A 12149-nucleotide genomic window follows, 5' to 3' on the forward strand; every position below is an offset into this window, starting at 1 on the left:
AGCTTGTCTTAAGAGACTGCTTATGATTTATGAGTATTAAAAAATTATTAATTAATTATTGGTGGACTGGATTGGATTAATTGGTGGATTTTTACCATTATTTTCTACTACACACACTGCCAACACACATTTATGTTCAAACACCATGTAATAATAGGTCCCCTTTAATGGAGGATCAAGCAAAACATTGCTTTTCATTTTCTTTTCACCTCTTTTTTTCTCTGCCTAAAATAAAATGATGCACCACACTGGGAAAGAATGCTGCCGTTTTCTGGGAGTGTAAACATCATTGCTCTATTTGTGACAGTGAGATGAAAGGAGATATATCTACCTAAATTTAATCCTGGCCTAAATAATAGACCAGTGGAAACAAAAATATCGCTGGAAACTGAAATATGGGCTTCTGTTTTTTGACAAAAGCGGCACCTTAACTTCTTGGTTAATGCAATGCAAATGAATGCAATGCAAGAATAAGCTTGATAAAATGACCAAAATGTTTCACAAAGAAAAGAAAAAATGACCAAAATCTTGAAGCTCGATTGAAGTTCACATTACGCCATCTAATGGTGTATTATAGTGATTGCAGATGTGTTGTCAATGATTGCCAGAAACAATGCGCATTGCTTGCACATTTAATAGAGTATTCCGTAATTCTCTCACAGTTCCATTTGGAATGTTGGAATGCAGATGTTTAAAATGAACTAGAGCCATCACCATCACTAATAATATAAGCTTATTACTAGATGACATTTGGTTGACAAAGATTAAAGATCTAAAGAATAAAGAATGTTTGGAATCTTTGCCTACAGTATAAGTGCTTTCTAGTGGTTGTTTGTTTCGGATTGAATCTTTGACGTGAATGTATCAAATCTTGTGAGAGAAAAAAAACAATAGATCTGCTTCATCGTCATTTGTGAGGGAAATGGTTAAACATTCTCTCTAGAGTCCCTTCCCACAATACTTGTTTCGGTCGATTCGGCGTTGTTTTTTTTTTTTTTGTTTTTTTGTTTTTTTTTAGACGAATGGTTCCTTCCATGACTCGCAAATCGACAGTCATTGGGCTCCTTCTACTGTGGTGACAGTGGTCCTGTCCCAAATGGCGCCATAAGCACTCGCGGTCTTCCTGCGAGTCTACACTTTCATGACGTAACGCCGCTTTGACTGTCGGGAAGAAGTCTGCGGGCTTGGCAAAGGTGCGCATCGAGGGTGCATATCGACCACAAAGGGGGCGCTCGCGAGCACCCTTCTGAAACCCAAAATGACAACCGGGCTCCCTACGGTCGCGCGCACGCGGCAGCCATTGTAAAAGTCGACAAGACCGAAAGTGCTTAATTATCATGATAATTATGAAGTGTGCCATTTGGGACAGGGCCGATGAAACCAACATAAATTGTCACTAAACGAATCAGTGAACCATTCTGTATGAATCTTTTTAGTGAATTGTTTCACAAGATTCGAATCATTTGATGAATCAGTTCCCAGCACTAGTGATTTCACCTTCTGAAACTGCAAAAACAAAGTTCGTCAGCTTAGATTTTAAAGGCTGGGGTACGTATGGATTGTTTTATAAAGACAGTCGGGTTTAATAAGTAGATGGCGACACGTTGCAACATGTTTTGATTTGTTGTTATTGTCAAGACATTGTTTCACTGCCTCAGCTGTTGTGAAGAAGCTGTTTGACTGGAGTTTATAAAGCGTCAAAAGTTACATCGCTGGATCTTAAAGCCCGTCTTGTTTTCGGGGTAATGCTTCGTCAGGGGGACAGTGGACTGTAAATCTGTTTATTTACAAGAGGACTCGACACTTCAAATAAGGGAAACTTTTAACAAACATAAACATACAAACGGTGCCGGTAGATTTTAAAGTAGTTCACGAGAAAACTATGGCCGAGGCGAACCGGACCGCCGTGTATGTTTACGAACAGGTTGTTATCCTGGCATCATGTATACTTTCGTTTTTTGGGTCACTTTTAATTATAAGCACATATCTACATTGGCTCGATTTGAGAACTACACCGAGAAAACTGCTCGTGTATCTGTCTGTGTCTGACCTTCTGTCTGCTCTCTCGTACTTTTACGGAGTTTTGCGGATTTTTGACTCTGATTCTCCGGATTGTATTGCGCAAGGAGCAATTTCCACATTCGCGAACACCAGCTCATTCTTCTGGACGGTGGCTATAGCCATCTACTTGTACGTTTTTATTGTGAAGTCCAGCCAGAGACAGGCCGACAACTTGGTGCTGTATTTTCATCTTATCAGGTACGTTAACGTAAACACTTCGAAGCATTTCTTCACTGTCAGGATAGTTCACCCAAAAAGGAAAATTATGTCATCATTTACTTATCCGTATGTTGTCCCAAACCTGTATGAGTTTCTTTCTTCTGTTGAACACAAAAGAAGATATTTTGAAGAATGTTGGTAACCAGACAGTTGACGGAAGCCATTGACTTCCATAGTAGGGAAAAAAATACTATGGAAGTCAATGGCTACTGTCAACTGTTTGATTACAGACATTCTTCAAATTATCTTCTTTTGTGTTCAGCAGAAGAAAGAAACTCATAGAGGTTTGGAACAATAAAAGGGTGAGTAAATTATGACAAAAGTTTTATTTTTGGGTGAACTATCCCTTTAAAGCAAATGTTAACCCAAATAAAATAAAATAAAAATCTTTAATATTTATTCACCACCATTATAATGTTCCAAACCTGTATGACTTTTTATTCAGTGGAACACAAAAGCAAATGTTTGAAGAATGACTGAGTCACCATTCACTTTAATTGTATGGGAAAATGTTGAATCCCTTTAAAACGTTCCAGGGTTGCTTATAGCATCAATTGTATTCAGTCTTACTTCTTTGTATTTATGAATTTATTTATTAATATTTAATAAACATGCAATAATTGTTAATTTGAACATATTTACCTTGCAGTTTCAGAGTTTAGTTTACGTATAGTTGACGTTTTAATGTAATACTAGGCTATTGAATACATTCGGTTCTGATGTGTAATATTGGTACTTTTAAAAATTAAGTTTAAAGTTATATATGTACACTATATAGCCTAAAATCTAAATGTTGAAGAAATAAAACGTCCATATGCATATGTCATGCTTATCATTTAATTTAATTTACTGGTAATCGGGAGAATATTTATTTCCTTTATATATTAAAGGAATTTAGGAATGGAGAAGAGATCATTTATAATCATTTTATAATATTTTTTGCCTTTAGAATCCTATTCCTTTAGCTTCATGAATAAAAAGGATTTTAGACAGTCAGTGTTCTTTACAAAGACTATAATAAAGACTTTGTGTGAGAAGGCTGGCTCTCATGAACTCACTTGTGTATCCTGTTTCCAGTCTGATCTTGTGATTTGTGGTTTTTGTCAGCTGGGGCGTTCCTTTCGCCATCACTGTGGCAGCCCTGTCCCTGCACAAGATCGGCTATGATGCCTCTGAAGTGTCCGTGGGCTGGTGCTGGGTGAACATCCAGGCTAAAGACCATGTGCTGTGGATGCTGCTCACGGGAAAGATATGGGAGTTCATTGCCTATGTCACACTGCCAGTCCTGTACATCCTTATTAAGATTCACATTAACAGAGCAGTAAGTCCACCTCTGCTCATCACAGACAGTTTAACATTACAGCTTAGCAGAGTTTTGCATGACATTTTCATAAACTCTTAATGGGTGCAATAGGCAACTTAATGTATCTGGGAAATATAATAATATCATAAAATAGTGATTTCTAGGCCTGGAAATGTCATGGAAATTAATAAAATCTTAAAAGGTCATAAAAGTATCTTTAGTTATGCTGAGCTATAAAATATTTCAAGGACTATAAACTGTGAGTGACTTTAAATCTTTGAAAAAAAATTGGATAAGTTATGGATAATCACTTATAAAAGGGGTGGGAACCCAGTAAAGTTCGTTGTTGGAATTAAATAAGCAAATAATATTAAAGACTGGCTGACATTCTTGTCATAGTAACACAACTACATTCTGCAAACCACATGTTTTAGTGATGGGGGTGTATGTTTATGCTGTTTCCTTGCAAAGGAAATATGAAAGATTTAGTATCACTTTGGTTTTTAGGTTTGTCAGCCACTTTCAATACACTTTTAAAATGACAGGTCAGCTAAAAACAAAAATTCTGTCATCATTTAAACTACTGTTTAAAAGTTGGTGTCGGTAAGATTTTGAATGTTTTTAAAACAAGTATTTATTTGATGAAAAATACAGTAAAACATTAATATTGTGACAAATATTATTACAATTTAAAGTAGCTGTTTTCTAATTTAATATGTTTTAAAATGTCATTTATTCCTGTGATGGTAAAGCTGAAGTTTCAGCATCATTACTCAAGTCTTCAGTGTCACATGATCCATTAGAAATCATTCTAATATGCTGATTTGCTACTGAAGAAACATTTCTTATTATTGTCAATGTTGAAATCAGTTTTGCTACTTAATATTTTTTGTAGACAACATTCATTTTCCTTCAGGATTTCATGATGAATAAAATATTAAAAAGAACAGCATTTATTTGAAATGGATATATTTTGTCACTTTTGAACAGTTTAAAGTATCCTTGCTGAATATAAGTATTAATTTCTTTAAAATAAATTACTTAATGTTAATGTACGCAACCACATGCGTAAGTCCGAAATTTTATTTTAAGTGAGCTGTTACTTTAATATTAAATATCTCTCTTTGTGCTCTTTTTATTCTCTCTGTGATGTTTTTAAGCATGCAGCCCTGTCTGAGTACCGTCCCATCCTGACCAGCAGCCCTGTCTCTCAATCACTGTCTTCCATGGCAGACAGGAAGCTCACCCTCATCCCCATCATCTTCATCATACTCCGCGTGTGGAGCACCATCCGCTTCCTGCTCCTGCTGACTGACTCCCCTGCAGGGCACAACCCAGTACTGGTGACCTTGCATGTAAGTCACCTGGTTCCACTTAGTTAGCCTGAATTTAACTTAATTTTCTTCTACCTGAAGTCCAATTCTCCTTAGCATCATGCTGTTTATTTGTGTACTTCATCCAAGTCATTTATCATTACTTGCCCTTATTGCATTTGGCAACCCAATGATTCTGATTTCTTTTTTTTAATAGGGAATTGGAAACACCTTTCAAGGAGCTGCGAACTGCATCATGTTTGTGCTGTTCACTCCCTCGATTCGTTCACGACTGGTGGCTCTGCTGTGCTGCAAAGGTTGGGACAGACACTGGAGCTCAGAATCAGTGTCCCAGAACAGGGCAAATGCATATACGCCTTCACACAGGGAGGAAAACACCAGCCCCCAAACCTTGGAGAACAGTATGGAGTAAGAGCTACTAAGATCCTGCATCTGCTCCTGAACATTTAACTCTGTTTAAATGCACAAGGCTGGATGATACCAAGAGTGAAAACTCTGACTTTATGGCTCTTTGCTGTGGTTGTTCGACTTACATCAGAGCCTTATGCTCAGCCGCCTTGTTTGACCAAGCGCCTTCACGGATTACAGGGGACTGTGGTCACATGCACAAAACCCACAGAGCATGGAACACAAATGCACTTTCTGTTACCGGTTTAGCTCAGCACTTTAGGCGAAAGGCTTTCTGTCTTCCAAATCTGTTTTCATTCTGCTGCCGCAGATATCTCATGTTCATTTAAATAGAAATGAGATCTGTAGCTCAGGGGAAGCGAGGATACAGCAGTTTATTATCTAGTGACCAAAATGGCAAAATGTACTGTGAAGTGTTTTACAAGGGATTTTTTTCCTCTTTCTCCCAACAAAGCGCGTGTTCTTAATGCAAAGTTAATACTGTACATTACATCTATTATGTATTTTTAAAGCATGATTTATATGGATAATATACTGTACTGATATGTATAAACTTATAGTATTTCTATTATAGTATTAAACTTTTTTCCATCCATGTATGTATTATGCCAATCTCTCATTCAATTTTTGTTCACTTTTTCTCTGTATATTGTTTGTTTATTATTAGACCCCTTGAGATGTATCATCTCATTTTCGAGGGGGTCCATATATAGATACATGCACCTAGCTGGGAAAAATTTGCATTCAGGACACAGGCCACAAAATGCACATTTATTGTTACTTCACACAATACCTTTGAAACTCTGGGGAAGTGCCTTTTAATCTTTGTATATGTAGTTATCAATTTGTACATTTATAGTTATATTTTATCAGCATATCAACTGAATTCAATAAAGTGATTACCTTTCAGATTCAGTGTTACTGTAGTATTTTTTATACTATTATAGTTGTCCTTATTAGCTTTTATATTTATAGTTTTCATTTTAATTTTGGTTCAATTTTGAGTCATTTTGTTATGTTTTTATTGGTTTTTGTTTTTAATTATTTAGTTAATAGGTTTAGTGCTTTGATTTTAGTTGCCAATGCAACACTTCTAATTTTCAATCTAATATATATATTTTTTATGTCAGCTTTAATTCATACTACAAAAAGGTTTGTAGTAGTTGTAGTTAATGATAATAACCCTGGACAGATTATTGTGTGAGATATATCATTATTTAATAAACATTACACGGCTCTCTGGAATACTGACTTCGGATTGGTCAATTGTGGCATTCAGCAGTCGCCATTCTATACCCTTATACTGTATGGTGCACTATTTGAAGGGACAGCCATTTGTAGTGGTGTTCGAAACCATACTGGGCAGCCCTGGACATTATCAAGTGCAAGCTCAGGTCAGGAGCCGAAGCCTGTGGGACATGACACCACCAGAAAAACCCCAGAGACAATATCCGCACCTCGAAAGCAGGGACGTCTAATTTGTAGAACAAAGGTGGATGGCGAAGACCAGCTGGCCGCTGCACAGATGTCGGCATGACAAAGACCAAGCCCAAGCCCAAGAGGAGGCCATTCCCCTGGTGAAGTGGGCCCTCACCCCAATAGGGCACTGCAAGCCCAAGCTAGCTATTCCATCCACTATCCAATGAGATAGTCTCTGCTTCATAACTGGCAGCCCCTGTGAGCGGCCTCCGACACATACTGCTCTGACTGTTGGAACTGGCCATAGCGCTCAATGTACACCCAAAGACCCGGACCGGAAAAAGTGGGTATGGTGTCTGCTCATCCTCAGTGGAGGGGAGAGCAGAGAGCGTTATGGCCTGTGCTCTAAGAGGTGTGGAAAGGCACGTATAGCCTTTAACTACTGTCATTAGGCCCAAACTCGTGGCAGGATGCATCCACTGAAAGAGCCTGCAGATCCCCAACTCGCTTGACAGATGCCAGAGCCAGCAGAAGGACAGTCTTTAGCGAGAGAGGCCGAAGGTCGGCTGTTATGAGCGGCTCAAACAGAGGGCCTTGAAGTGCCCTAAGGACTGTCGACAGGTCCCAGGATGGAACCTTGTTGAGGCGAGGCCCGTTCAGCCTCCTGGCCATCTGAGAAAAACTTGACTATCAAGTCGTTGTTTTTCGCCCAACTGACTAGCCAGCTATAGGAGCATGGTACGCTGCAATAAATGCCACGTATACCTTGAACGAGGACGGGGTGCGTCTGCCGACCAGAAGCTCATGTAGAAATGAGAGTATTGAAGCGATCTTGCATGATAGAGGGTCTACATCCCGGGCTGAGTCTCCATTCCCCAGGAGATGGTCCATTCCGGGACAGCATATCTGCTCCCGTGTTCATGGAGCCTGGCACGTGTACTGCTCTAAATAAGGGAAGATTGTACTGAACACAGAAGGAGGCGGCCCGCCGGCTTGTTTAGCGGACGAGACCTGAGACCCCCTTGGTGATTTATATGGGCTACCACTGTCATGCTGTCCGATCAGACCAGGACATGGTGCCCTAAGTTCTGATTGGAACTCCTTGTAGCACTGCCATCATCTCTAGGTGTGCCAGTTCATCATCGGCTCCTTCTAGGAGCCGAAGCCAGGTCTGTCGTTGCATAGGGCACCCCAACCAGTCTTTGAGGCGTCCATCATGACTACTTTTCTTCTGGAAACAGAGCCCAGTTCTACCCCTAACTGATACAGATGAGCCGTCCCCAATTCTGAATGACTAGCCTCTGAACTTTCAGATTGTGCTCCAGCGAAATCCAGGCCCGCATTTGGGCCGAGTCAAAGACTACCCCTGGAAATTAGATGTGTTGGCTGGGTGACAGTGAGCTTTTGCTTAGATTGATCCTGAACCCTAGACTTTCCAAGTGGCTGAGGAGCAAAGATCTGTATAGTTCCTCCTTAGATCTGCATAGTTCCTCCTTCGATTGGGCTAAGTTCCTCCTTCATCCTCCTTCCTCCTGCATAGTTCCTCCATCGATTGGGCTAAGAGCAGCCAATCGTCAAGGTAATTCAGGATGAGTACTCCCATCTGTTTCAGTAGGGAGAGGACCGCATCCACGCATCTCGTAAAAGTGTGCAGAGCTAGGGACAGTCCGAATGGTAGGACTGTATATTGGTAAGCCACCCCTTCGAACGTGAATCTCAAGAACGGTCTGTGATGAGGGGCTATCTTGGAATGAAAGATCAGATCCACTGATAAATTCACTGATAAAAACCAATGCCCTGGGCAAATCTGTGAGTGGATTTGTTTTAAAGTTAGCATTCTGAACGGCCGTCTTATCAGAGCACAGTTCAAACATCTCAAATCGAGGATGGGCCGGAGGCCGCCATCCTTCTTTGGAACGAGGAAGTAGCGGCTGTAAAAGCCTGACTCACTGAGGGCTGTGGGAACTTTTTCCACAGTGCCCTTCATTAGCAGAGCTTGTACTTCGGCTCAGAGGACGTGAGCATCGACATCCAAGACTGAAATGTGAATCACGCCCCTAAATTGGTCTGTGAGTGAACTGGAGCGAGTTTGAACTGAAGCGAGATAATCAAACCCTGTTTGATTATTTCTAAATCCCAAACTAACACGAGGGGAATGGATTCCCAATCCTGGCTCCGGGCGGTGATGGGCTTGAAGAGTCGCAGGTGGCAGCTCACCACACTGTGGCAGGGGGGCTGATACTTGCATTAGGATAATGAAGAGGAGGAATGCTCTTTTTGTTTGTTTTTGATTTGATTTGCTACAACAGTGGAAGGAAGTCTGGGCCCGCATACCACTGGTGGGGCAGACCCTGTACCAACAACAGACACAGCGCCTCCAATGCCTGGAACTGAACAGGGGGTTGGGCGGTGATCACATGATCACGTGGTCCGGACTTAGCCTCCTCCTCCTTGTGCCAGAAACATCAGGGCTGCTTGGGCTGCTCGGAATCTAACTTAGGGTGATGTCCCAGGTGCTTTGCTAAACGGCTAGTGCTTAGCTGGGCGGAAGTTTATTTATAACATGTCAATTCATTCAGGGCTCAGACTCACTCTCCAGTTTAAAGCCATCTCTTTAGCTAAGCATGCACATAATGCATCTCATAACCTTAAACTCCAGTTATATCAGATCAAATGCACATGATTATCTTTGCTTAAAGGTGCTCTAAGCGATTTTATCCGTTTTTTTAGGCTGAAACATTTTTGGTCACTATCCGCACTGTAAACGAACGTGGTCTCTGTAGACAGCCCAGGCTTCACAAATGGCAACAAAAACAAACTGAGCCAACCTGCACCACGAAACATAACAAACAGTGTTCCAGCCAATAACCGACCAGGGGTGCGTTTCCCGAAAGCATCGTTGGCCAACTATGGTCGCAAGTTCATCGCAATGTCCATTGAACTCTATTGGTAACGACGGAACTTGCGACCATAGTTGGCCAACGATGCTTTCGGGAAACGCACCCCAGAATGATTTAGAGGAAGGGGTTGGGGGGTTAGTGCATGTGCACATGAAGGGGGGGTGTGGGGAGTGGAGGAGAGAGAAGCATGAAGAGGGAAGTTAGCTAGAGGAGAAATGTCCTAGACAACGACAACGACTAACGTTAGAATTATATTTTCTTGAATTTTGACATGGCTGAAACACGACCAAAGAGACGACGATCCGATGAACAAATAGCAAAGAAGAGGGAAAAAGAGAAGGAAGAGAGGGTGAGGGGATGGGATGAGGAGGAGGGAGGGTCGAGCTAGCCTCCGTTTTGTGTGGCAATACTTCGAACGTCAACAAGAAGTGACGTCACCCAACATTGCTTAGAGCACCTTTAATGTAATGAACAGCAGCTACGCTAATTATTTTCCATTTGCTTTTCTGTTTTATCTTGGGATGCCCATCCTGAGGTAACTAAAGAGGTATGTCAGCTCCAGTTTGAATCCAGCCTCTTATGAAGACTTCAGATGCCCCAACACCTGTGAAGAGAGAGCGCCAACTCCTGTGAGGAGTCAACATGCACCAATGCTAAATTTTTCTATCCTAATCATTTGTTAACAAACAAGTATTCATTGCTTCAACAAGCTCATTGTTTCATGCCTTAAATTAAAACATTGCTGAAATCAATACAATATTAGCCAAATGTATTAGCCTTGGACACAGTCACCTCTGATAACAGATCACTTTAAATTGTAATGTAGAAATGCATTTTCTGTAAAGCTGCTTTGAAACAGTATGTATTGTGGAAAGCGCTATACAAATAATGTGAATTTAATTGAATTTAATTCACTTCTCCCGAAATACATGAATGTAGACGTGAAGTGTGAAAAGAGTAAATTTTATAGTTACCTAATAACTACACAATGTGTATCTGATATGAATAAAACCCGTCATTTATATAGTCTGTATGATGCATTGAATATTCTTATCACCCCGGTGTGATCGTACGCTCCAGGGACCAGCCTGGACTGATCACACTGGTGTGATCGAACACGTCAAAGGGTTGTAGTGATGTTTGAAACCATACTGGGCATCCCTGGACATTATCGGGTGCACTCATTCCATCTCAAAATGTACCATCGTACCAAATTACCATTTACTGCATTTTGTTATTCTTCCATTTATTTACATATAGCAGCTAATGAATCAGAAGTTCACTCACATTCACAGAAAATAGCTTACTTTACTAGAGTTGCAAAATAAGGTGGATATGCAACTGGCACCATCTTGCATCTTGGTTATCATTTATAGTGAAAATTACTTCTGTTATATTACTGTGTACTGTATACTAATATTAATGTATTATGTTTTTGCTATTAAAATTGTTTATACATTCTAATGGACTATTTTATTTCTTAGCAGACCCTTTAAAGTCACAATGAAATGGAAGAAGTCTTTTCTTCCATATTGTGACATATTCGAGTGTAATGTATTTTTTACCTGAAGGTCCATTGATTTTTGATTAAACATTATGAGGTAAAAAGAAGAAGAAAGAATCATTCACAAAAAGATCAATAACATATATTTAAAAAATAGATAGGGTGAATTTTTATTTCATGTCAACTTTAAGATAGTCTATGCTGCAGTTACTGACATCAATATTTCATGACCGAGTTTATTTTTTAAAAGTATTGCACTTATGTTGGCAGCTCCACGTCTGCTAAAAAATCAGAGGTATCAATCACTGTAAGCTCTTTCTTGACCATAATGTCTGTATGGAGAGAATCTATGTGGTAAGTATTTGTAAAAAAAATTTAAATGATTGCACAAGCATTTTCACACAATCCTTAACATTCAGCTTGAGTCAGTGCGGATCTCTCTTGACGTTAGCTAATATACATTTTGCGTGCCTGAGCTGTATCTGAGCTTCTTAAGATATTTGATAATACATGCTGTATAAGAGATTTGGTCCATGCAGTTTCACAGTTAGGATACACCAGCGACTTCTCCATTATCTCAGCATGATACCAGATCTGCTTTCAGTTAGCAAGAAGAGGAACTATTCTGAGGATAGCTGGGAAAAGGGCACAAGCTGAACACAACAATGGCAGATCTTTTGTTGATTGGTCATGTGGGCTGAGGGAAGCGGATGTTGGAGATATTGCCTACCTACTCTGGTATCGCTAACTCTAAAGCAGAGTCAGTTGACAAGCCAGTCTTGAGTAGCTCATAATAACAGTTTATTGACAGAGTGGAAACATGAATCAGTTCAACAGTCATTTTTGAAACATGTACCATTAATTTTGGCACGTACACCTACTCAGTTTAATGTTTTACTGGCAAGCTAGAACAAAAAAATCATTTGAGGGGCTTAATTGTCATTTTAGGGGCTTAATTGTCACTTAAGCACGTTATCAATAAAAGTATCATTTAGAAAACA

General features: G+C 40.0%; 1 protein-coding gene across 1 annotated transcript; it reads left to right on the forward strand.

Moving 5' to 3' along the window:
- Nucleotides 1-1154: 1154 nt before the first annotated feature.
- On the forward strand, nt 1155-6234 carry gpr157 (G protein-coupled receptor 157). The gene is made up of 4 exons (XM_081385673.1): nt 1155-2259; nt 3388-3601; nt 4744-4938; nt 5114-6234. The coding sequence occupies exons 1-4, from the start codon at nt 1883-1885 to the stop codon at nt 5327-5329; spliced, it is 1002 nt and encodes a 333-aa protein (XP_081241799.1). The 5' UTR covers nt 1155-1882; the 3' UTR covers nt 5330-6234.
- Nucleotides 6235-12149: the final 5915 nt, after the last annotated feature.

The sequence above is a fragment of the Scardinius erythrophthalmus genome, assembly GCF_964197995.2.
Source record: "Scardinius erythrophthalmus genome assembly, chromosome: 15".
In the NCBI taxonomy this organism is placed as follows: domain Eukaryota; kingdom Metazoa; phylum Chordata; class Actinopteri; order Cypriniformes; family Leuciscidae; genus Scardinius; species Scardinius erythrophthalmus.